The 26108-nt window shown below is 41.3% G+C and overlaps 2 protein-coding genes across 5 annotated transcripts; one reads left to right on the plus strand and one right to left on the minus strand.

Annotated features, from left to right (window-relative positions):
* Positions 1 to 393: 393 nt before the first annotated feature.
* On the minus strand, positions 394 to 10330 carry wdtc1 (WD and tetratricopeptide repeats 1). Its single transcript, XM_026184135.1, has 16 exons — positions 10129 to 10330; positions 9479 to 9621; positions 9314 to 9397; positions 9169 to 9215; positions 7951 to 8062; positions 6056 to 6243; positions 4916 to 5098; positions 4677 to 4771; positions 4459 to 4574; positions 4292 to 4367; positions 4117 to 4213; positions 3853 to 4023; positions 3520 to 3755; positions 3116 to 3281; positions 2039 to 2231; positions 394 to 1879 (listed from the first exon to the last, which is right to left on the minus strand). Exons 2-16 carry the CDS (start codon positions 9542 to 9544, stop codon positions 1682 to 1684), a joined length of 2028 nt encoding a protein of 675 aa, XP_026039920.1. The 5' UTR covers positions 9545 to 9621; positions 10129 to 10330; the 3' UTR covers positions 394 to 1681.
* A 2965-nt stretch (positions 10331 to 13295) lies between these two features.
* Positions 13296 to 26042, plus strand: cep85 (centrosomal protein 85). 4 transcript variants are annotated; one of them, XM_026184405.1, is made up of 14 exons: positions 13296 to 13542; positions 14439 to 14497; positions 14602 to 14733; positions 18588 to 19375; positions 21166 to 21296; positions 21399 to 21516; positions 21633 to 21818; positions 22290 to 22442; positions 22538 to 22692; positions 22803 to 22920; positions 23368 to 23418; positions 23515 to 23622; positions 23860 to 23998; positions 24113 to 26042. In XM_026184405.1, exons 2-14 carry the CDS (start codon positions 14458 to 14460, stop codon positions 24274 to 24276), a joined length of 2283 nt encoding a protein of 760 aa, XP_026040190.1. In that variant the 5' UTR covers positions 13296 to 13542; positions 14439 to 14457; the 3' UTR covers positions 24277 to 26042. The 4 variants fall into 4 exon arrangements, with proteins under 4 accessions (XP_026040190.1, XP_026040188.1, XP_026040189.1 ...); XM_026184403.1 differs by having other exon boundaries at positions 13297 to 13542; positions 23755 to 23998; XM_026184404.1 differs by having other exon boundaries at positions 13538 to 13598; positions 23755 to 23998.
* Positions 26043 to 26108: the final 66 nt, after the last annotated feature.

Raw genomic sequence — 26108 nt, forward strand, 5'->3', positions numbered from 1 at the left:
TCGTTTTCATGTATTGCGATAGTCTCTAAATACATGCATAATGGTCTCATTTCACTGTAAAACTGACTGCTTTGTGGTTCTGCAATTAATTCACCACATCAATGAAACATCTGCAAAACACTTGCTTTTCCAGCCCAGCGTTGTTGCTACAGAGTTACCTGCAGTAACTTCTCCCACAGATGGGTCACCTCATTAGATGAGATGCTCATTTAACTTGCTTGTGATGTACCGTGCTCGCATTTGTTGCCCGACAGTCAGCAAAAAGTGCGGACACTGACGAACGGGGATCCTCCTAACCTAGATAAAACTAAGTGCTACTGTACGCGTTGTGTAACCGCCAAGCTAAAAAGGGCAAACAGATGAAACAAACAATGAATCAAAAGGATAGTAAGGTGGTGTTCAATAATTTTTATTCTTTGTTCTGTTTGCCACAAAGGTCTTACAGGATTCCTCAAAGAAAACAGAGCATCTCAAATTAATGAACAAATGAAAACGAATGGAAGCCTTAGTGATGCATGTAGCTGAGGACTCCATTCATGAACATTTACCCTATCTAAGGGTAAAGAAGACCCAGCGAGCACTGGATGGCTTGTGGCTGTGCTGTTTTATTGCCCTGCATCTATGCTCAGAGATGCCTCATGCAAGCAGGACTGAACACCTGGCTGCAGCAGAGGACTAATGCTAGAGCCACGCAGCTAGTAGGCAGGAACCCTAAAGCTGCCCCCTCCCCCCAAAAAATGACATTGACACTTCATCTCAAATGATGTGTAATCAACAGGACTAGAAGAAAAAAAAAAACTGTATTAGAAAGCTGCTTTCTTTGACCTGTCAATAATCTATTGTAAGAAAAACCTCTTAACTAAAAGGAGCCAAAGTTATGTTTCAATGAAACAAAGAAGTCTAACATTAATCCTTGGCTGTTTACGTGACAGATGGCAACCTTTGGCAGAAGAACCCCTTGTTTTTTTTTCCTTCTTCCTCCTGACAGTTGTAAACTAAAAAAGCATATAAATACATTTCATTAGAGCAACTCTGGCAGCGTTCACAACTTAAAGAGCGAGTTAATTCTAGCCTTCCAGTGGCCAAAACTCCAACGGAAAATAGGATTGAGGCTAACTTAAATAACTTGGGTGTGCAGCCTTTCCGAGATGAGTGGGTACTGTGACGCTTTGCTCCGTCTGCCGAGCAGACAGGAGTTGTAACAAATACACCGTTTTCGGGTCAGAGATCTTATTCTGACCGCGCGGCCACACGCCGACCTGAAAAATAGGCCACCAGATACGCGCCTCTCCAACATAAACCTGAGGAGCGATGCGTGCTGAACTCCTCCTTCTTTGTGAGAAAGTGGGGGAGTGAAGTTTGAAGGTGCTCTCCTCAAAGTCATCCCACTGCCACCGCAGGGTGGAGGGAGGGACGGGCTGAGGTGTTGTAGGTGCTTCGAAGGGGTGGAAGGGTGCTGTCGCAACCCTCCATGAATTCCTCTCCCCCCAAAAGTGGTCTCCACCAGTCCTCTCACAGGACAGGGGAGGGTGATGCATAGTGCAGAGATGTGACACGACATTCACTCAATGTTCTGTCAGACGGGGCTGGGGAGGAGGGCGAGGGGATTTCAGATTCAAACAGGAGCTAGTAGAGTGCTTTGCTTCCTAAAATCCATTCTGCAGAACAGATGACTATTTGCTTAGCTGGGCCTGCACTGTACTTGTCCCTCTGAGCTTTCTTCATCGTCTGAACCATCTGGACCGACACCGCGCAGGCCTGTGATGCGATAGCCCATGTTAAGCAGCATGACCTCCAGCGGATCCGCGTTCATGCGCCGCTGATTAGCCTGAGCAGCTCCCTCCATGTCTTCCACCACACGCCCGTTTTCGCTGTCTGTCTGCGGTATTTAAAAAGAAAAAAAACAAAAGAAGTGATCAAATATAATTCCAACAGCATGACACATCTTTTTAATGAATGGCATCTCCTTAACACACTCCCAAAGCATGTCAAGACCAAGTCTGCCAAGTCTGCGCATAGAGGAGTTTCCTCTGTTTACCTCTGGCCTGGGGTTCCATAACCGAACGACAGGGTCGATACCGCTAGTAGCCAGGAAGCAGTAGCTGGGGTGCGGCTGTAGGCAGTTGACTATGGACTCATCCCCCTGCAGGATCCTCACAAGATTGGTTGTTTCTTTTTCCCAGATAAAAAAAGAGCCATCGTCTGAGCCGCTTACAATATACTGGCCTTTGCTGTGGAGAAAAAGAATCCATTCAGACCTGCCTGATGAGCCATGTTCCTGGGACACAAACCTTTTACGGGGAATTTAAATATTTACTCGGAAAATTGTGCAATCGTTTTACATTGAACTTCTTTCATAGAATGTCAACTTCACTGCGCAGATGTGTACAGTACTGAGAACAGCTGAGGTGAAGGTTAAGCAACAGCAGCGTGCCATTTTCTACCGTCACTCAGCATACAGTACCTCCTTTGGCCCATGGTATCAAAAACCAGTCTCGTTAAGCTGTTGGAACTGCACTCACTAATCAAACACATCATAAAGATTTGTGTTTATTTAAAAGGTAAACTAAATGAGCCACAGCGTGAGTTGGTGTTGATTAGAATATATTCTGACTGTTATAACGTCATGGGAAGTAGACGATTTAGTCACACTTTTGAACAGCAAAAACAAACAACTGCTTCATAGGCCAACATCTAAAAGTACGACCGACTCTAAAGAAACTAAACTACTTGTTTAGATTGAGGAACTGTTGATTGTGTAAAACTAATAGAACAAAATTATGTTAAAATAAAAAAGGCCAAATAGTAATCAAACAAAGCTGTTAATCAGCCCCCAAAAGCTGCTCACACATGCTAAAAATATGGCTGAGATTCCACAGCTTTGTAATAAAGAACACTTTACTCCTGTGCAGCTACTTTCAAAGCTGTTTGAGCATTTTGCTGCAAAAGAGGTTTGACTAGTTACTGAGTGCAACAGTGTTAATGTGTAAAGGCTCGGCTTTATTTATAATCGCTTGAGCACAGTGTGTCATTTAGATAAAGATCACGTTACATTTCAAAGCTCACGACTGCCCCCTAGTGATGACATAGCGGCCTGGCAACGAGATTAACCCACCTTCCAAAAAAGTTGGCTTCTTTGATGTCAGTGGTGGTGTTACAGTGACCGCAGTATCTGTGTTTGTAGTCAAAGCTGCGCTCTCTCAGCTCCAGCTCATCTTCAGGAATGGACTCTTTCCGACTGAACGAGTGGAATCGGATGGAGCTGTTGGCCTTTTTGTCTTCTGCAGTTATAGAAAAAACTTTTTTTTTTTTTTACTGTAATTCACACAGATTTTAAAACTAAAATATACACAAAGAAACGACATGTGTACTACAAAGCAGGTTTTTTAGTGAGCATACAATCATTGTAAATAATGGCAATTATCCAATGAAGTGTGATATAAATGTTTTTTTCTAGATCTGTGTAAATTCTCTGAGAATTACTGAAAATTAGCCAAGAGCTATTTCTTTCTTTCCCACCTGATTCTGACTTGGAGTAAAGAGCAGCCTTGATGTCTTTATCTAAGGCATCACAGGCACTGCTGTGCGCCTGCTCTGGAAACTTCCCTTTGAAATCGTCCAGACACTCCAGAGCCTCAGCCACATATTTTAGCTCAAACAGACACCGTGCCAGCCTGAAATGTGCTTTCAGATGACCGGGGTTTAGACTCAGAGCCTTCAGACAGTCCCTGAGGGCATCATAATGGTCTCCATCCCTAAGAATCACATAGAAAAACATAAAGACTCAGGGTTTCCAAAGGTTTTAGAATTAAAAAAAGCATCATTCCTCTGCACTAAAGCAACGCCGCGTACCACTTGCGTTTCATATAGGCCGCAGCTCTGTTCCCGTACAACATGGCGTTGCTGCTCGCCTGATGAATGCCTAAACTGTACAGCTGGATGGCCTGTGTCCACTGCTGCCGTGCAAAAGCATCATTAGCTTGTTGTTTTATCTTCTCCAGGTGAGGAGGGAGGTCATTAGAACTGAAAGACAAAAGGGAAAAGCAGATATTTTGACATAAATTCAAATGTATAACCTCAGTCAATAGACGTGTAGTGGAAAGAGCCGACGTTTACCTAGACTGCATTTTGCTCCCAGTAAAGTGAATGTGGCCAGCTGGCAGGTGAATTCCATTGGAGACGCCGTTTGTCGTCTTTCCATTCTGCACATCTCCTGGAAAGCGAGAGATTCAATAATCGGCATTCTTCATGTACTTTGGAGTTAGTGTGAAACTCAGTGTTTATTATCTACCTGTTGACGATTGGCATTTCTTTGGAAGCAAGAATGTATATGGCCTCTGTTTGAACGTCAAGTCAAACAGATACACCTGCAAGAACCATAAAGAGATAGTAAAAGGATCCCATAAGAATGCCTCTGCGATTCTCACATGGTTCCCTCTCTGTTTGGTGATGCATTACCTGTTCCCCGCCCATGTTAACAAGCAGCTCGGTGCCATCAGGACTGAAAGTAACATAGGTGGCAACCAGGACCCTCAGGCGGTTATTGTAGTCAGGGAGTTTCACCGGCAGGTGACCTGAAACATTCAGTCAGATGGTAATGGTATTAAACCACAGTCCAGAATATAAATGCACCCATTAAAAGAATTTGATTCCAGACAATTTATCTGTATACACACCTGCAACATAATACTGCCCAGCTCCATCTGGGATGGGCTTCTGCCTTTCACAGAATGTGTGCACAGCTGCCGATGTGCTTTGACTCAGAGATTTCCTGTGTGAGGAAGAAAAAAAAAAAAAAAGTTCGGAACTTCCTTGTCAAAACTTGGAACGCACCACAGAGTAACTACAAAGCGCTTTATTTGACAGTTTGCCGAGTACTCACTACCACAGAATAGCATGAAAAAGCCAAACTCACCTGTAGTTGTGTATCATCCTGATGTCGTACAGACGTACAAAAGGCCCATTGGCTCCCACAGCCAGGTAGTTGTTGTCCCGTGGGTTAACAGCTAAACATTTGGCCTCGACAAGCTGACCACAGAACTCTGTGAGATCGATCAGCACCTCCGAGTGTTTACTGTTCTCCCTCAGGTCGTATTGTCTGCAGTGAACAAGGACAACATGCACATATTACCTTGGCAAAACCACCCACTACCAAGTCTAAGGAGCTTGGAAAGAAAAGCGTCTGGACTTCTTTACGTTGCTTGAAGACGTTTCACCTCCCATCCGAGAAGTTTTTAAAAAGAGGTTTTTACACCATTACAAAGATTTTTTTTTCTTCACAGCAGGTACTAAGCTAAAAAAGAAAAGCAGAAACAAACAAGATTGATCCACACAACACACTCATTGTCCCACATATTTCTAACACTGACCCCAAGTGACAGTAAACAGCTACAACATGTAGATGTGGGTCTACAAACCTGCAGGCTACGAATGCACCAACATGCTGTGAGCTTTGATCACACTGCAGATTAAGGCTGGGCAATATGGCCAAAAATATTTATCACGATATATATTTGAAAATTTGCGATAACGATATAACTGAAGATATAATTGACGGGAGACAAAATACTTTACAACTCCACAACTTTATTAGTGGAAAAAGAACCCCCATCAATGCATTTTGACTTAAACAAGCAGCGGTTTTTATGTGCATTAAAGCTATATAAAAATTTAACAGTGTAAATGCAAATTCCTTGCTGACAGTTTGGCCCCACAATGAGCTCACCCGTAACCCTGGCTGATTGTGACCCACACCTGTTTTCACACTTTGGCTCATGTGATTAGGTAGAGGATCATCAGGGGGTCCTTTGTCCCTCTTTGGGGGGGGGACACTCCCACTGGGTTTAAATCTGGGACTCTCCACCTTTTGACTCTTAGAACTGAAGAAGCTTCTCGGATGAGAGGTGAAATGTCTTCAAGCAACTTAAAGAAGTCCAGACGCTTTTCTTTCCAAGCTCCTTAGACTACGATGACCTGGATGACTGAGAACCTTCACAGACACCCACTACCAACATAACATTTGACTTTAATACATTATTGATCTCTTTGGTCTAACCTGATGATGCCGTCCTCCGCAGCACTCCAGAAGGTGTTGGGCCACATGGGTGCTGTGGCTATGCGTTTAACTCTGTTTGTATGATCAGAAAACATATGGATGGTTTCCTTCACTGTCAGGTCATGCACGTGGACTTTTGTGTCGGCTGCACCCGTTACCAAAATTCTGTCCCCGGAGTGAGGCAAGAACTGCATGGACAAATAAAAATACCAAAGTGAACTGATAAGAACTGAGATGCAACACTTTATTGGCTCATATTGGCACTGTTGACATCAGGCGACCAGCTGATTAGTAAATAAGCTGACAGAGTCCAACGATCATCTGTAGGGCATGTTCGGTTTAATAGTCCTCACATCTGAGACAGATATGAGGACTGTGTTTGATTCTGTACTCACTTAAAAGTACCAAATAATATACTTTATAATAGGAGGTAATTAATAATAATGAAGATCAATTTGTTACACTGCCGTTTGAAAACCTGAGCTGTAAACACTGGCACTGACCCAAAATCTTACAAACAGCGCATCCCCACTAAGTATACACACACAATGTTTGAGAAAGGCTTAGCTTTGAAATAAATGGTGATATAAATGTCAATAGTCACACACAGGACATTGTTATGACATTTACAAAGACTTCTTAAGCTGAATTCATAGTCCAATGTTTGTATCCATTTACATAGCTGTATGGCTACACAGAGAAGAGGATTATGGGAATTCAACCAACACTGAGGGTGCAGAGGCACACTTGCTGCAGTTCTCCACAAAAGTGTGCAAAATGAACAGGAAAGAGAACACCAGTGGAGTTCATCACGAGGAGGAAGAAAAGGAAATAAGACATCATAAAATAAATATATATATATATGTAGGGGTGGGCGATATAAACGATATACGATAGAAACGATATAAATTTGGCCAACGTTAGAGATTTTGACTATACCACGATAGCGCATGTTGATGATGTCATCAAGCTGCGCCTGTTTTGACCGAAAGCGTCGTAGCGGCTGCAACCATTATCATCTGCAAATTATGCCGGGCGACAGTCATAGCAAAGAGATGAAGCACTTTTGAAATATGGGGAAAGCCAAAAACTGCGCTTCCTCCACTTCCGTAACATTGATTCATTAATGCTGATTTCTCTCGCAGCTGCCAATTCCTTTCTGACAGTTTAACCAAAAGGCATTTCCAGTGGAAATTGGCCGACAGATCCTGAGCATAACATGTATAATATCCACAAAACTTAAAAGGAGGTTATACACACACAATACAGTAATATTATGTTGAAGCACAGTACGTATTACTCTGCGAGGTTCCCAACTACGGTAGCCATAATGCTCCGACAATCCATAAAGCGGTGCGGCTTCACAGCTTAGCAAAGTCGTACTAAAACATTTTTGACAGATTTTTGAGCGCCGTGTACCACATAAAATCGGTTCGGTAATAATAGTAATAATAGTAATAATAGTAATAACGACGTGGTGTGTATCTGACGGACGAAAGCTAAACCAGTTCCACACCACTGAAGTTGCAGCATTTTTACAAACCAATTCTGGTTCATCTGTTTCATTCAACGATTCTTCTCATTCTCCGTCACCGCCATGCTTTTCCCACCATGTGCGTATGAAAACAAAGGCACTGCGTATGCGCATTTTACCCATATTCTATCGCGATACTTCATTTTCTTATCATTGCCTAACATTGTACCGGTATTACCGTGAACGGTATGATAAGGCCCAGCCCTACTGCACATCACAGCGAAAATTATTCTCTGCCATATTTTCGTAATTAACCTTGAGGAAGAGCAACAAGGCAGCCTCAATTGTGCAATGACTGCAGTATTAATATGTTTCTAAGCTCAGGCACCATCCAGTACACTGTAGAATGTGTTCTCCTTACCTTTACAGAGAATATGTTAGCCGCATGACCTGTGTGCATAGTTGTTAGCTTCTTGTGCCTGAATGGATCCCAGATGATGGCATGTTGATCATCCGAGCCTGAAGCCAGCAGACTGAGTACGAGGAAAAAATAATAACAATTCAAAGAAGCCAAGCAGCATTTCTTTAAGGTATGCACCTTTTTTTTGTTGATTTATTACATTTACACGTTATATTACAGGTATTAGAACTAACTAATAAGCAGTTGGACCTGTGTTGCTAGATTCACTTTAGAATGGATGCAATATCTTTATGTTAAACTGATCCCTCCTGGTGTGCTGAAGGTGTCAGATTACGAAAGAAGCAGACTCACACCACTGATAAACATGGCGAGTGAGACTACTTTTACTAACTAGTAGACAATGTTGGGGTTGTTACTAGGAAAAAAGTAATGTATTAAACATTACTGGTTACTTTTCTTAAAATGTATGTAGTACATAAAATTACTGAAACACACTGTCACATACTTAATTACCAGGCAACTAATATAAAACTGAGGTTACAGTTCCACACACCAACACAAAACCCCACCCTAATGAGGACACAAATACAATCTTTCTTTTAGTTTTCACATATGAAAACAAAGTCAACAACACAAAACAAAGTTGAAAGGGTCTTCAAAGCTATCGCCACAGTGATTCTACTGCAAAAATATGTACAGGTAGAAATGGAGTCTGCAAGCCTGACTACACATCACTGCCTTTTAAAGTTCAGGCTTTGGCTGCTGGGCTGGGATCGCCATACAATAAACTTTGACATTATTCTGGGTTTCTTGTCTAGCTTTGTGTATAATGCAGATGTTTCTGTCCTACATGCAGTTTGTCATCATGGCACTCTTGTCCTTTGGTGCAATAAAAATAAAAGTAATAACCATATTTCTGCTCTTTAAAAGCATTAAAAAAAGTTTTCTTCTTTCTAGCAGCCAGTTGCTCAGATAACTGAAGAGCCTTTGTAATTCAAATAACAACATAACTGTAACTGTATTGTAATTAGTGAGTAACGCATTAAATTACTAAAATAAGATATAATGTGATTATATTATTACTTTGCAACACGTTAGACACAACACTGATAGTAAAACTGTGACATTTAAAATCCAAGCAGGAAGTGAACAGGATGCAAACCTTATCTGGACAGATACAACAGAAATTCACTGTACATACAGGGTTTGATCACTTACTCTCCACGTTCGTTCCACTCCAAACAGTTCACACAGCCTGTGTGGCCCTGTTGAAATAAATGACATTGAGGGTCAGACGAAGAGAACAAAAGAAAAAAAAGTGTCCCAATGTGTTTACAGAAAAATATGTCATGTTATTAGTGACCTGAAGCTCAGCCTCCAGTCCAAGTCTCTTGATGAAGGGGTCAGTCACATGGTAGAACCTTTGGAAGCTTGCAGCTCTCTTGTCCTAAAGACAAAAGAGCACATCTCCATCAGACTCTCCATCAGACGGGGATGATCACACTGGCTCTGGACTGTTCTTACATACCCTGATCTGCCTGTGCAGGATATCTCTGGAGATGTTGGCAGTAGTCATGGCCTCACCGCAAAACATAAATTAGGTTTCGAGGCTGGAGGTTTCCAAGGGTCAGAGATCAGGTTTCATTTACTCTTTTTTTCCTTGTGACCAAGCTGTAAAAACGCAGAATGGATTAAGGCAGAGCAGAGACTTGTTAGAAGACAGAGACTTTACACCGGTATAGCGTCAATATCAGCTTTAAACAGAAAAAGGAAAAAGTCGACATTAAACTCAGGCATGTGATTTATTCAGAGATTTTTTGTTGCTCATCTGACATAGGCACAAAACATACCGCTAGCTGGTCTACAGATAGTATTTGCTCCCGTTACCTACAAAGCGACTTCATTAGCTAACCAGGCTAATGTTAGCAACGTAGCTCTGGGAATACAACAACTGACAGTTTTGCAAAAAACTAACAATTATTTAAAATCTAAAGCCCCATTAGCCTACGAGAATGGTTAACGATCCGTGCACAGGGCCTTTGAGAGACCTGTCGTTCATCAAGAAGCTGGCGTTAGCGTACTGGCGTTACCTTGCTAGCTAAACAAAACATCCACTTTATATAACGTTAACATTTGCAGCGCTTTGGTGATAATTTACAACTGTTAAACAAAACTCACCGTTTCCCTCGAGCTAAGCAAGCCTCTGTCAAGAAATGTCCATTTAGTAAAAGTCACAAATTGCACTCCGTGTGACTTTGTTGACAGGATACTCGCTAATACCTTCGCAGACCTGAACACAACCCTCCTCCACTGCACATAAGCACGCAACTTTGTTCCGCCAGCTGAAAATACACCAAACTCTTCCGGTCTGTTTGGACATCACAATAAAAGCATTCCAGAATAAAAGCATTTTCAAGTAACGTTTAATAAAGGAGCACTACAACAAAGAATGTAACATATATTTACCAAATGTTTAAGCAATACATAGTATTATTTTGTAATTTGATGGTAATCTTGAAGGAAGAATTTGTGAATAGTGTTGTGCGGGTGAATCATGTGTAAGTAAGGATCCTGACTTTGAAAATAGGGATGGTGTACACGAGGTAGTGAGACCTGCTATGATGCTGTGATGCGTGATTTGGAGATGGTGACACTAACATAAAGACAGAAGGTGGCGCTGGAGGTGGCAGAGTTAAGGATGTTAACGTTTTCATTGGTAGAGACCAGGATGGGCAGGATTAAAAAACACGTATATCAGTGGAACAGCTCGGGGTGGAGGCAAAGTTAGAGAGGCAAGGCTCAGATGGTTAGCAGAAGAGGGATAGTGGGATAGTGAATATAAATCTGCCAGGAAGGAGAAAAATAGAAAATCCCCAGAGGAGGTTATAGATGTAGTGAAGGAGGTCACGCAGAAGGTCAGGCTAACAGAGGAGGATGCTGGGGGTAGGGTGAGATGGAGCCAGATGGTCTGCTGTGACGACCCTTAAAGGCAGCATCAAAAAAGAAGATTTTGTAAATGAATGAGTGAAAACAATAAGAGTAATTTTATGTACTTCACACAGTGAATGAGGAAGGAGAGTTTCCTTATGTAAAAAAGCAGTCAAATTAAGAGGGCGGGCAGAGTTTGTAAGTGACCAAGCAGACCTATGTGTTTATGAGTGGAACAGTCTGAGTTCAATTAAAACAACCTGGGATATTTACAACCCACTGAGTGATAAAGTATCTGACTTTGTGAATTATGGTATGAATACAATACAATACAAACTCTCTCATCTCGGATATATATATATATATATATATATATATATATATATATATATATATATATATATATATATATATATATATATATATATATATATATATATATATATATAAAAAATAATAATGATAATAATAATATTTTATTATTATTATTATTTGGCTTTATTTTATTTTTAGGTCTGTCTTTTCTGAACTACTTTTAAAAAAAGATAATAGTTTCAACTTTTAGTTTTTCTTTAACAGTAAGATTGTTAAACCTGAATCTCATTGCATGTGTTTTTACAACCCTTAAATAAAGATGCAGCAAAGTAGTAAGTTTAATATTCAGATATTAGAGTTCTTCAGAAACTTTCGAAACTCTAAAAGAACATAAAAGTTGTCCGCTGTAATAATAGTGTCTTTAAAGTTTGTAATGATTACTTGTACTTTTTCAGGGGTCAGTAATACTCGATTCTGCTCTACTCTACAATTCTATGGTTCTTTTTTCAGTTCTTACCAAACTTGGCTCAAAAAATGGAAGTGAAAGTGTGACATATGCTGAGTTTGTTTGTTGCTTTATTGCAGGAAGTTGAGAAACTGACATTTGTAATACTCAACATCTGCCATCATAGGGTAACATGTGCAGCAAATTAGGATTTTCTTTTTGAAATTTGACACTTGAGAAATCAGAGTTTTGGCACGATTGTCAGCTGACAATTTCACGTGCTAGCAGTATGTGGTATAGTATATTATTCTTACTTTTGTATCTATAGTACTGTGCAATTGTTTTAGCCAGGTGAGGAAAAATGCTGGAAACAAAGAATGCTTTCAAAAATGGAAGTGTTAATCATTTATTTTCCTTCTGTCTCTTAATGTAATCCCAGACACATTTGATGATGTTGAGATCAGGGCTCTGTTGGGGCTATACCATCACTTCCAGTACTTCTTGCTCTTCTTCATGCTGAAGATAGTTCTTAATGACTTTGGTTGTATGTTTGGGGTCATTGTCTTGCTGCAGAATACATTTGGGGCCAATAAATAATCATTTATATTTCTGAAAGCATTTTTTGTTTACAGCAATTTTCACATCTGCCTAAAACCTTTGTACAGTAGTGTATATAAAAAAGAAACAATAACAACAATAATATCAATAAGGTCACCAGAACTGCTTTCAACTACTGAAAAATTAAATAAATAAATAAATAAAATAAAACATAAGAACATTTTTATATCAAACTGACTCTGACAGATTGCTCTATGCATTTATGTCAAGCAGGTTAATCATTAACACTCTGTTAACCAGATTATCCAAAGGATCATTGGATTGAGCCACTACCAGAGTCCTTAACCGCACATGGAAACTTGAACATCTATTGAAATAACTTAATTGGCTCTCAGTTCAACACTGAATTATCTTTAACTTCCTTCTATTTAACCCAGCGAGACCTCTCATGTCATCAGGCGCAGATCTTTTAACTACTCCTAACCACACAGCAAAGTGTGCTTTCAGAAACTGTGGTCCTGTTCTTTGGAACGATTTGTCCGCTGACCTGAGGTCAATTATAAGTGTGTTTACATTCAAAAGCAGACTCAAAACCCTTTTTACTTTCATAGACTTACACTGTATGTGTTTGTGTGTGCGTGTTCGCTTGAATTTAATGTTTTTGTAACGTTTTCTTTTGTTGTTTTTATTGCCCTACGTACAGATCCGTGTAATTTTGATGTCTATCTTTTATAGGAAGAACATTGAGTTTACGTGTACTAAAATGTGCTCTACAAATACAATTCCTTGACAATTCATTGACATTGACCTCTTGTGTTTAAGTTTACAGTGTTCACATCAGTGCCAATCAACATTTTGTAGTCCAATTTAAGGTATTTTAAATATGGCTTCAACACATTTTAACCCTTGCGAAAGTCTTCTTCTAGGTTATTCTTGCCTTCTCTGTGCAACTTGGTTAGATGCGTTCGTTGTGTGTTGCTGTAGTGGTTTTTTGGCCACATGACAAGATAAAAATTCTGTGAATTAATCTGGCTCAGAGGTTAATATTTCACGATATTACACCAGCACCCATAGTTTTGAAGTCGGTGTGTACCATCAGTGGAGGTGTAACAAGGTGTATGCAGAAAACTCCGCAGCGGTTTGTGAAGCAGCACCCACTCCCCGAATTTAGCGGGCGGCGCTGTAATATTAAACAAGCTTCCACCGTGTCTTTGCGGGGTTGTCTGCCATCAGAGGAGATCAGTTGGCTAGCGGAACAACAGCAGCAGCAGCAGCAGCGAAGGGTTCAGATTCAGAGCCCGAGACCGAGATTTATCACTGTATTCAGTCCTTATCTGAAACCGAAGGTAAAGTAGCCTTTCTTTCAGCGTGAAGAACCGGCTTATCTACGATAATGTGCACGGTAGGCTGAAGTCAGATATGTATCGTGGATGTGAACTCAGGAGTCTAAGAAAACCGTAGCGGTGTTAGCTGTTAGCTAGCTTGTTCGGCGGAAACGGATTTGTCGTGGATTAGCTAAAATGCTTAACGGTGTAGGGCATCGCTGCTCAAATCTTAAACGAGTTGTTTGTGTGTGTGTTTTTCTTTGTAACAAAATAGGTAGATTGGGATAGCAGTAATTGGCTCATTCGGCTGACTAACAAAAATACTTTTAGTACATTCAGTTAAGCGTGTACTCGTGTTTAGCTTAAAGCGTTCCCTGGCATCAGTAGTTTCCTTTAAGAATTAGCTACAGAAAATGATTAGTTTGAACAACAGTGGGGGGTGTCTTAGCCTTTTGGTGCCCACCATCATTACATTCTTTTCTCACCATTGATTTGGAAGTTCCTATAGGGTTCCCGTAGGGATAGAGATGTTTGTGTAAGACATTATGTAACGAGAAGACATGTGCTCGTGTTGTTATTTTTGTTGCTACCCAGAAAAGTGTGTGTGGTGGTTGTTGATGGGCAGATGAATTTGATAGGCGAGCAGATCAGTCAGTAGCTAACAGCTGCTGTGTCCTAGCCCGTGACCGTCCAGTTCATAATTACTATGTGCAGACAGGCTTTCTACGGTGGGCACAAAAGTCTGCCAGCCTCTGTCAAATTATTGTTTAAAATAGATCGTTAGTTGTTCAGCTGTTTGTTTAAGTGAGGCAAAGTAAACAAATTTACACATGTTCCAATTTAAAGCTATTCCATGAGTTTGATCACCTGTTCAGTGTCCCGTACCATACAATAATGCTAATTCCTTGTCTCCACAGGTAACTGGTCTTTTATGGAATGACCACCTCGCAGAGATATATTGAATCCAAACCAGCGGGTAAGTTGACACGCTGCTGTCACCATGCATAAGCCCTGCATCATTTCCACATGTGTTGATGTTCTGCTCTGCTGTCGTTGTCCCTTTTCACAAATGTGCATTAGCCCGGTTTGCTGACATGGAGTGGCAGACGCCAGCTGTGTCAGAGAAGTTCCAAAGCCGTTTTGGCCGCCGGCCCGGAACATCAGACAGCGGGGACACTGGTCTTGGCACATCAGCATCTGACAGTGCAGAAGGTGATGACTTTTGCTTGTTCTTCCTCTGCCTGTAGTGCCTGTTGTGTAACATTGTTTTGAAGACTGTCTCACTGCAGTGACCTGAACACATCCATTAAACAGTGTTGGGTTTGTTTTTCTAATGGTTGTGCACCCTTAAACCTCTGTTCTTTAAAATTGCTCACTAGAAAGTTGAGCGCAGTCATGAAATATTTAAATTAGGTAATGCTTGGCACTTAGCAATTTTGGGGAGATGAAGCTGGAACACACTGTGTTGTCCATGGTGTTGTTTCTAGGTCTATTTATAGGGTGATAAAATGTTCATGATTCACCGCTGATGCCTGGGACATTTACAGAGATACTCCCCAGCCAAAACTGACCCAAGGTGCAGCTTGTACTGCTCCAGAGTTGAGGTTAAGTGAGAGGAGATGTTTGAATGCCAAGGCTGTACCTTGCCTGTGGCGGGAATATCACTGCTTTCACATTGTTCTGTTTAAAATGGGAATCTCCCAATGGTTTGATAGCTTGTGTGTGCATGCACTAGTGGAAAAAATAATGGACTGAAAGGCTGTGTTTAATGGATGGCCAGCTGGGATGGGTGGTCCCTGTTTCCAAAGGAAACATTACAAAATAATAGGCTGCAGAGTAGCAGCACTGTAGGCTTTGGGCTGGTATTTATGGGTGGATTGCCAGGCAATTGTCAAGGACAAGGAAAAATATTAGTGAGGTGATGGTGTCCCAGCACACTGAGTAAACTGATGGTTATTTTGGTGCTCTCCCTGTCACTATGGTGAATTAAACAATCTCTGCTCCTGGCTTTTTATCAGTTAGCTTTAAGAGAATCAGAATCAGAATCAGAATACTTTATTGATCCCTGGGGGAAATTATTTTTTGTTACAGTGCTCCATTTTAAACCAACATTAAGACAAGACAGACAATACGCTAACTAAGAATAGTACAATATATACATATATATACATACATACATACATACATAAGTCACTTATAAATAAATATTTGGAAAAGAAACATGTGTAGTTGTAGCAGCAAACAGTGTGTTAAGTGGATGCGTTGTACAGGGAGATGGCCACAGGCAGGAATGATTTCCTGTGTCGTTCAGTGGTGCTTTTCGGTAATCTCAGTCTCTCACTGAACGTGCTCCTGTGACTGACCAACATGTCATGGAGTGGGTGGGAGGTGTTATCCAACATTGTGTGAACCTGTGGAGTTCTTTTTTTTTTTTTTTTTTTTTTTTTTAATTATTTAACCAGGAAAAAATGTCTTCAGAGTGTCCTGGCCAAGAAAGACAACAGTACAGTCAGTGGAGCATAAAACAAATAACACACAAGCAGAGATACAATAAGAAACAACCAAAACTTTCAAACTTCCAGTAAATACCAGTTATTAGTGTTAGTAGATGCATGCGTTCTGTCTTTGAAATAAATGAAAGCAGATGCCATTGAGGTGGCCAGGGTTATCTTACACCTCCTGAACATGTTAATCGCTGAGCTCGGCGCTTGTAAGACAATATTCCTATAACGGTCAGAGCTGTATTCAAGCGAATGGTTGGCAGGCTTGTTATTAGATACACTAATTGCTAGTTTTGCATTATTTTGTCCAACCCTCCACATGTTCATGTATTGAGTTGTGTTCCCTGAGCAAATTTCGTTTATAGCAATAGTTGTAAGCTATTACAGAGCTAAACTAGCAGCACTGACCCACTGTACAATCCTGAGTAGTTTGAGTGCTTTTCTGGATTTTTCTCTGGAAGTTTTGGTTTCCTGCCTTGGCTCATATCATATTCTCAAGATGTCAGTTTGATACGTTGAATAAAGGTGAAATTAAAATACAAAACAGAAGTCTCCAGACATTGTCTACAGTTTTGTGCTCTCCTTCAACAGACAGTTGTCCACTCTGTTCTCACATAGGCAAACTTGGAGCTGAGAGACTTTTCATTGGATGATATCTAGAAACATTTCAGGCTATAGTGCATGTGGGAAACTGGCTTTAATATATCCAGTAATGCAGCTATTAGGCTTTTTTCCAACCACCTAGACTGATGGCAGTGCCTATAAATATAGCAGATAATTAGGGTTTGGAATTAAACTGCTTCCAGTTTAGCACCAGTATCAAATTGTCCAGTCCATTGCATTCTTGTGGCTCCAAGCTGATCAGTGCCTTTTAATCGGGGCCTTCATGATTTCCTGACTTTTGCATATTTTATAGAGGGACATCAAACTCATGGAAAAAGGTTTTTGCACATCATAGTCACACACAGGCCTTCTAAAAAAACAAAACTCTGTTTCTAAACTGTGTTCAGATTCAGGTATAGTAAAACCTCTGTGTCTAAGCTGAAAAACTATGTACTTGGATGATTGATCATGAATCAATGAGGGTATTGATAAAGAATCAGACCAGCAGGCAGAAGAGATAATGACATTGTTAACAATGATATCTTATCAGTGTCTTTCACTAAAAGCTACGATAATGAGTTTTTAGAGTCACCGTGAAGTGGGAAATACACTCGATTTGGTATACAAATGAACAAGTTTTGGGTTTTTATGTCTTTGGGTAGGAATGTGTGTTGAGCAAACATCTAACAAAGGTTGTTCTTGCTGAGGAGTTCAGACATGTTCTAGCCAGTCGTGATTCAGTGGAGCCTTGAGGCGTCTTTTATATCAGATGTGTTATGTTTTTAAAAAAAAAAAAGTTTGTTCTTTTTTTCCCCCCCACCCTATTTTGCCAAGTTTGCTGTTTATTTTTGTGTGCAGTGATTATTCAGGGTGTCTTAATTTAAATCAGTTCTGGTTTAAGCTGGTAAGAGGTAGAAGTATCCCATTCAGTATTTGACTTTGGAGGTACACGTGTGATGTGTGGTTCAGTGGGAGGAGGCAAGGTGCTTAAATAAGCGGCACCCACAGATTGCTCTGTAACTTGAGAGGTGGGCTATAAATACCCCCTAACCTTTCCTGCGTGTGCCTGTTTGTATGCGTTCGTTCAGGGCTCGGTAAAGGCGAGGTCTTCTGTTGGAGGACAATACGGCTTTGGGCTTGCTCGTCGGGCGGCTGTCAGTCTTGGCTTCACAGGTTGTTCTGTTGCTCTCAGGAAATGCAGAAGACTGTTCTGTGTTTTGATTTAAAGCGTTCTGCCGCTCTGCTCACTTCCGCTCGTTGTTAGAAAACATGCCACAGCCTCTAACACGTTTGCTGTGTTTGAGTGACTGCCCAATTTTCAGACTTCAACACTTCTCTGAGGTTTGTAGTGCTGGTAAAACAGTTGTGTAACGTGTGTTGAGGATTGTGGAGATGGCTGGTGTTGGGTTTTCCTGTGTTCCTAAAGTCATTTATCATCTCTGAAGCTTCCAGATTAACATTGCTGTATCTGCTTGCTTAGTAAAGTGGACTCTGTGTTTACTGAAGCTGTAGTACCCCATGTGTGTTGTCAAAATTTTGCTAATTATAGGGCTGAACTTTTTGTCTGCCCTTCTGCAGTAACATATTTTTATAGTGGGTTATAATTGTACATGTTTCAGGCAGGTATCAGCAGGTTTATTAACACAGTGAACACAGGAAATGTTTGTCATGTAACACGGAGCTCTAATTCTGTGCAGTGCTTTAAGTCTATTATAAGCCTATTCCCTGAGTTGAGTCAGTCAAAGCCATTTAATTCTTTCAGCGGTGACACCTCATCATCAAAGTAGGCCACCAGTAAACCCTGCTGCATCTACTTTACACTGCTGACTGAAAATAGAGAAAATGGCCTGCGGTAGCGCTCCAGATATTCTGCACTGGTTTAACAGGGAACATTTGTAGTGTGAGAGAAATCCTCTTAATGTTGTTTCTAATGTTTGTCTTCTTTTATTTTATTTTTTTAAGATTTCTGCAGTTCCAGCAGCAGCCCCTCTTTCCAGCCCATCCGCAGTCAGATCCCCATACCCACTGCACATGTCATGCCATCCACGGCCGGAGCCCCGGCCTCAAAGCCCCAGTCATGTGTCCAGGAGGACTGCCTGTCCTCAGCTGCAGGTCACAGATCTTCCTCTGGCTCCAGAACCCCAAGCGGCACCACGTCAAAGTCCTCCTCTCTCTCCAAATCAGCATCTTCGCCCAACTTGGATGCTGAAGTTGGCGTGGGAGGAGATCCCGTCGGGGTAAAGCCCGACTGCCTGAGTCGATACCGTAGTCTGGTGAATGGGCTGGACCACTCGCTTTTCCCAACAGACCATACGCGATTGGACGAGGGCCACAGGTTTGATACTCCTGCGGTGGAACCTACACTGAATCAGTCAGCCATTCTGGGTGGGTTATGCCCTGACATGAGACTCCGGTTACAGACCGGGATTAGAGACACTCCAGACTACGTGTCTGAGGCCTACAGAGGAAGTTTGGAGCACAGCTATAAAGTTCTGCCTGAAGCTAGGCCTGGCGTTCCTGGTACTGCAGAAGCCTCTAATCAAAGGGGCGGACAGCCTGGTGTGGCCGGATCTGCTGGAGTTTATACGAGTCCTCTTAGCCTTCAGACGCAGGCTCTGTTGAGAGAGCACGCAGGCTCCAAAGGTTATGAGCCGCTGCGGCAGGACAGATGCAGTGAACTTCCAAGCTGGCAGCAGCAACAGCAGCATAAACAACTGGAAAGCTTACGCTTGCAAATGGAACAAATGCAGGTATGTATCTCAATATAAAACATCTACTGCTGCAAGATTGTTGGTAAAGAAAGTGAGACCAACAAGTTTGGATTTCAAGTGTATCTTGTGACACTTTTTCCACACAATATATTTTGCTAGGTGGCAAAACAAAAAAGGCAGCTTTAAATGGGTTCAGATGTATCTGGGAAAATGTAAAAAACTGAAGATTTGTGGAGTAGCTGTTTGTTTGTAAAGATTAAAACTTGGAAAAAGAATAGCTTCTATACACAATGTATAGATTTTCCCATTTCTTTATTAATTACATATAAAATGTGGTCTAATACACATTTAAGTTTATTTTAAAACAGGATTTTAAACAGATCAATAACCAAAATTTAAAATTCAACTACTTCAATCAATTATATGCTGTCTGCAGATATATTTAATTATTCGATCTTTTGTTAACACTGACTTTTGTTATGTTTGGGAGCAGATGCTGACCGAGTGCCACTTTGAAGTGTGACTTTTAGCAGTTTATCAAATTTTTGCTTACAAATGAACACTTAAGTACACTAATGCAGTTTTTCTGGAACTAACACTGAACAAAAACAAGCTAAACCTGATCGTATTGAGAGGTAATTATACTATATGAACAGGCTGTACAACCTCTTGCTGATTCAAAGCCGAGATCGATGAGCTGCATTCAGTCATTTCTAATACATAACGTTATTTATTGTATTTTAAATGCTTAGATATAATTTTTGTGTCCTTTCCCAATAAGCGTTTTTGTCCTCAACATACATAGCCTATTTGACATTAACAAAAGAAGTAGATGACAGGCTCGTGTTCATGTTTCTTGGGAATATATTTGTTATGCCAGTTTATTTGTTCTGTCACTGTCAGGTGGCTAGCTGTGTGCAGATTTAAACCTGTTATGTTGTCAGCATAAATGTGGCGTGTGTGGCTCTAAAATTATAAGTATTTAATGTAAAGATGTTGGCACTAAAGCAGAAATCAAACAGGTACCAGAGCTTATTTATTGATCATAAGAATACTGATCAGCTCCAATGTTACCAGTTGTACTATTGGCAGTGAACAAATAAAGAAACTTGGTGTCCTTTACTATTGTTTTATTAATAATATATTGTCCAGTTTGTATTTCAAACTTTATAATTTGGGGTTTAGAATCAGAAGTTCATCTTCCCTGTTTCTATATGTGCGTGAAGGCCATTGGCAGCTGCAGCACAGTGTAGCACGTACAAAGCTACACAATGAATTATGGTTCCTAAAGTCATAAGTACAAGTCTTTTGCATATAAAGGCAGAAATTCCAGCAGTCTGCCGGTAGCTTGAAGGGTTAATGATTAAAAGTAACCGTTTTGTCCTGAGTGCACACATGCATGACGAGCATCACTATCATTGTCTTTGTCCTGAATCCTGTTAATTTGTTTCTTATACAACATCAACAGTGAAAGCACAAATCACCAAGTAGTGTTGATAAGACTAGTAGTACCATTACAACCTTAACATTAGTCATCTAAAGTTTTACTGGAAAACAAACACTGCTGGCACTGCTAATTATTTCATAGCACAGTGACCCATGACCATGTGATTTGACAAAAAAGTAGTTGTTACTTTCGTGTTGCATATGAATAATTGGAGGTTATTCATGAGGCGTTTGCAGTACTCGGTACTTTAAAGCACTAGATCTGTTGTTGCTAACCCCTGAATTGTGTGAAAAAGTGGAAAGTATGCAGGTGTGTCTCATCACTTGTCCGCCACTGTCAGTTAACACTGACACGTAATACATTTCTCCCTCTCTTGTTACAGCTAATGGGTGGAGGAATGGGTCAGTACCCACCTCTATACTCAACACCGGTTCACTCTGAGTCGGGCAAGTGGGACGCGCTGGTCAAAGCCAGTGAGAGCCTGCTAAAGGAGAAGGAGCTTATCATTGAGAGGTAAGTGTTTGTAATGGGTTCACTGCTTTTATTAAATTACCAAAACAAAGCTTTGTGAATGTTTGTGTTGTTGTTGATGGTTGGACTTGGTTGTGATCGCAGACAAAAGCAGCACATGGCCCAGCTGGAGCAGCGTCTGAGGGAAAGCGAGCTGCAGGTTCACGGAGCCCTCCTGGGCAGAGGAGCTTCTTATGGAGATATGTATATGCTGCGTCTACAGGTTAGTAAAAACATGCTCAGCCTCCAGAAAGCAACGCTTAGGACTACTATACTGCTGTCATGTTGACTAACTGCACCCATATCTTACTCAGCTGAGTCTTTGATGTTGACTTGCAGGAGGCTCAGAGGGAGAACGCGTTCTTGAGGGCGCAGTTTGCAGAGCGCACAGACTCTGTTGTTCTGGAGAAAGCAGAGGCAGAGCGCAGACTCGCGGCAGTTGAGGCTGAGATGCGGCGACTGACCGAGAATCTGAAGGAAGCCTGCGAGAGGCACACGGAGGAGATGAAGAAACAGGAAGAAAGGGTTTGTGCTTACCCAACACGTCCTTATTAAGAGTCATGCACACGAGAACCACAATATCGAGACTGAAAACCTTTAAACCCTAATGATGGCCAATGCAATGGTTGTTTTTTTTTATATATAAATAAAAACCCTGCCCAATACTTTGCTCTAGCATGTCCCAGTATTTGATATTAGCTAACAGCAGAGCAAAACACTTGACGTCCTTGAGCCCAAGGACATCAAGTGGGAAGTTGTTGTCTCCCACACAAGAAACAATATGGTGTAGATAAAAATCGGTCAGGGTTAATCACTCGAAGCCTGAAGCACGCTTCCTCTTTTCATTAAACAAACTTCTTTGAAACTAAAAAGTAACAATGGGTTTGTCATTTTCCTTTATTCATCATCAGATGATTGAGAAGGGCTGTAATCAGTATTGAGCGGCACATTTGGGTACCGTAATGTTATCAGATTAACGTGTGTTTATGTTTGCAGATCCGCAGTCGAGACAAGCACATCAGCAACCTGAAGAAAAAGTGTCAGAAGGAGTCGGAACTGAAGAGGGAGAACCAGCAGCGTATTGAGACTCTTGAGCGCTACCTCGCTGACCTGCCCACCTTGGAGGACTACCAGAACCAGAACAAACAGGTTAGGACACTAAACTTTAACTCCTTTTCGTTTGCTCAGGTGCACATGTGTTAATCATTAAACCTGCTCATGTTTGTTTGCTTTTTTAAAATAAGCTGTTGGAAGCTGAACATCAGGTAGCAGAGCTAGAAAGGAAAGTAAAAGAACTGGACGACTGTCTGGCGACGACAAACTCGCAGCTGAAGGAGAAAGACTCATACCTGGAGGAGCAGAAACGCAGGGAGAGGGACCTGCTGACCACCATTACTGAGTATGTGTACTCCTCTCTGTAGGCATGTTATTTCTCCTCGCTCTCAGTGTAAAAAGAAAACCTAATAACTGTGCATAATGAGTGTTCTGCGTTATTTTTGTCTTCATCAGTATGCAGCAGCGGGTACAGCAGGGCCTGGAGGATGGAGCCAGACTCCCTTCTCTGGATTTTGAGAAGCTTAGAGGAGAGAACAACAGTTTGAAAGAGGAGCAGCAGAGACTCAAAAAGGTCTGCTTGGTGTGGTCTTACATGTGCAAAGAAGGTTCACCTTTTCAGATCAGGACAGAACACAAAGACAGGATTCAGAGTGTAAATATCACTGGATAAACTAGAATAACTAAGGACTATTTGTATGTAGGTTTATTAAAAAGTAATTTCTATCCCAAAGTAAAGATGCAGAAAGAACCCACTTTGTGCATTGACCTCAGATGACTCCTGAGCTTAGAGGAAGTTCATGTTCAGATGAGTTAGATTTACAGAGAAGTGAGTATTTCTCTGGGAAATGACTGTATTATGTGGTTTACAGCATGTTCTCTGCAGTGTGTACTGAATTTGCTGTGCTCATGTGTGCAAGTTAGATCAATAACATGGAAAATATCCAGCACACGCTGGTCGGTAACGCCTCATTGGTGCTTAAGTTGGTGTTGTTTTAATGCTCATTTCTTCTCTTTGCAGGTTATTGAGAAGCAACACAGGATGATGGAACAGCTTGGATCACAGATCCAGGTGTTTATCTCTTCACAGGGAATCTGAATGAGTGCGTGTTTGCTGTTTCTGTAGCGCGCAACATTTTTAAATCCTTTTTTTTTTTTTCTTTTGCAGGCTTTGGAGGAGCAGATATCTCAGGAAGAAAGCAGCTCTCAGGCTCTCAGAGAGGAGGTGCTGGCCAAAGAGCAGAACGTGTTAGAGCTCCACACAGCCATGAAGGAGGTGAGCTATATTAACCACCATCTCCAAAAAAGCACCAACTTTCTCAGTTTCTGTTTAATTTAGAAATCAGACCTCTGAGTCCTCAATAAAGCTCGACAGCTCCTAACACCGATGCCGATCATTGTGTTGTAGCTGTCGACCCAGAACCAGGAACTAATGGAGCAGAATTTGACGCTGCAGGAGCAGATGAGCGATCCAGAGCAAAAGTGCACTAACCAGGCTTCCTCTGTCCTGCAGCCAGCTGGGGCTAATCTCACAAAGAGACTGCATGCTGAGATTGCTTCCTGCCTCAGTGACCTGCGCTCACTGTGCAGCATCCTAACCCAGCGAGCCCAGGGACAAGACCCCAACCTGTCCCTGCTCCTTGGCCTCACTTGTAAGCACTACTCGAGTTTTTATTTCTGACCTTCATCTTTTTCACTGTAGTGTTGAATTTGATGTTTAAATTAAATGTAATCGAATGAGAACCAATTATGCATTGTTTTTCCAGCACCCCCATCCGTGGCGGAGCACGGCGAGGACTGGATGAATCCTGAGGTGCTGCAGAAGAAGCTGGTCGAAGTCCAGCAGCTCCGGCGCGATGTCGAGGAGCTGCGTAACGTAATACTGGACCGTTACGCTCAGGACATGGGAGAAAACTGCATAACTCAGTAACCTCGACAACCAGCCACGATGGAGGAAACTTGCGGGAACCTCTTCATCTCGGAGGACTCTTAACAGGCTTTTCTTCCACGCTTTGTTCCTGAATGTCAGAGGACTGGACTATAATTTCCTTGAAACGAGGACAAAGGAAAGCCCATATGGTTTAGCTTCTACTTCTCGACTGACTGCATGTCGAGTCTCAAGCCTGCCTGTAGCTCAGAGCCCCCACCTCCCCGCCCCCATCCCATTGAGTTCATCTATTTCAGTCCAAGGGCTAACAGAATATAACTTACCTCTAATACTTGATCCTTAAGCATTGTGTGTCTGTGTGTTTGTGTGCGCACGTGTGGGGTTTTTTTTGTTTTTATAATGATGACGACATGATGCTGTCAGTTACCAAAACAGTCTTATACTTTTTATTCCACTTTGGTGGAAAACTCTTTGTGTAGAGGTCCTGCAAATATTAACTTATTTAAAATTTAATTTCCCTCCAAAGGGGAATTATCTGAGAAGTAGTTGACAATCAACTGAAAATATTTAACCTTTGCTTTTTACTTTTGCTTTTTTTTTTTTTTCTTCCTTTTTTTAACGACTTTGCAAGGAAATGTTACTAATGCGCCATTTGAAATGGTGAACACTGTAATACTGGACTCTGCTGTGAGGTATGAGGCATAATAACTAAAAGAGGTTTAATACCAAATCAGCTTCTCACACCAACAGGCCTACCGTATACCAAAGAAACACCGGTGGAAGCAGTCGTGCAGGTGTGCGAGCACTCCTCGCTGCTGCAGGCTTCCTCCTGAATGAATTACCAACATGTGCCTTTCTGTCGCGTTTGCAACTTCAATGCTAATTTCATCCCAGACCAACCACAAAGGGCTGATTGCAGCTGACTCTTCCAGTATAACCGTTCACTCAGTGTGTCAACCAGTAGGACAGTCAATACATTCCCTCTGACACTGAATGTAGTAGGAAAAAAAAAAAACGTGTTGCAAAGCTCGAGTTGGCCCTGGTAGATGATTAAAACACGGTGAAAGTCTGAGCGTAGATATAGCGTAGATTTCATGTCGATGACAGCAGACTCGCATTCAAGCCGAGCGGTGAACTGTTTGAGTAAATGTATGAATGAGAAACAGTATTAATCTTCAGTATTATTTATTGTTATTTTAGGGTTTTTTTTGTTTGCATTGAAAACTCGGTGTGAAAGTTTTCTGGGTCTTCCTAACGTGTTGTTGCTGTAATAATGTGCTAACGTGTCTCAGCAAGCATCCACAGTGTGCAAAGGTCCCATGAAGTGTCTGTTAGATTGTATTATTTCTTTGTGGTTTGAGGTGTGATGAGATGGGATGGGATGTTCCTTCAGGCGTTTTGACTGTGGAGGTGACTGTGGAGGGGTTGGCTGGATCACCCCATAATCACGGGTCACATCGAAGTGAATGGAGTTTTTGTATTTGTCCTGACGGTGAGATAAGCCATTTAAAAGGGGAAAACAAAAACGAAAAAGCATGACACTTTATGGGAAGAGAAAGGGATTTTAACATAAAAATATGCAACAATGACTTTTATTATTCTGAACACCACCCAGGGACACACAAGCCATTTTTCATTTCATGGGACCTTTAAACTTGAGTAGCACAAGATTTCTCTTTGAAAAGTCGGGCTCCGCATGCCTTAACATCTCAAATGTTTTGCAAAAGGGAAAAAATATGTTTATATTTTCATACTTTTGTCCTTGTTTGTATTTGCATATTTTAGAAATAAAGATTTTCGACACTTGGTTTTGTTTTAATTGGTCTCAGATTGCTTTTATTTGTTTAACTTTGCAGAGAAAGGATGAAAAGACC

Source organism: Astatotilapia calliptera, chromosome 11, assembly GCF_900246225.1.
Source record: "Astatotilapia calliptera chromosome 11, fAstCal1.2, whole genome shotgun sequence".
In the NCBI taxonomy this organism is placed as follows: Eukaryota; Metazoa; Chordata; class Actinopteri; order Cichliformes; family Cichlidae; genus Astatotilapia; species Astatotilapia calliptera.

Excerpts from the sequence above, each read along its gene's own strand:
- wdtc1 (XM_026184135.1), bottom strand. The coding sequence starts at position 9,544 with ATGTTTTGCGGTGAGGCCATGACTACTGCCAACATCTCCAGAGATATC. Across the intron at positions 4,024-4,116 it reads GGGAGCAAAATGCAGTCTAG|TTCTAATGACCTCCCTCCTC; the intron begins GTAAACGTCGGC and ends TTTGTCTTTCAG. Across the intron at positions 3,282-3,519 it reads TTACTCCAAGTCAGAATCAG|AAGACAAAAAGGCCAACAGC; the intron begins GTGGGAAAGAAA and ends CTATAACTGCAG.
- cep85 (XM_026184403.1), top strand. The coding sequence starts at position 14,458 with ATGACCACCTCGCAGAGATATATTGAATCCAAACCAGCGG. Across the intron at positions 21,819-22,289 it reads TGAAGAAACAGGAAGAAAGG|ATCCGCAGTCGAGACAAGCA; the intron begins GTTTGTGCTTAC and ends TTATGTTTGCAG. Across the intron at positions 23,999-24,112 it reads CCTGCTCCTTGGCCTCACTT|CACCCCCATCCGTGGCGGAG; the intron begins GTAAGCACTACT and ends TTGTTTTTCCAG.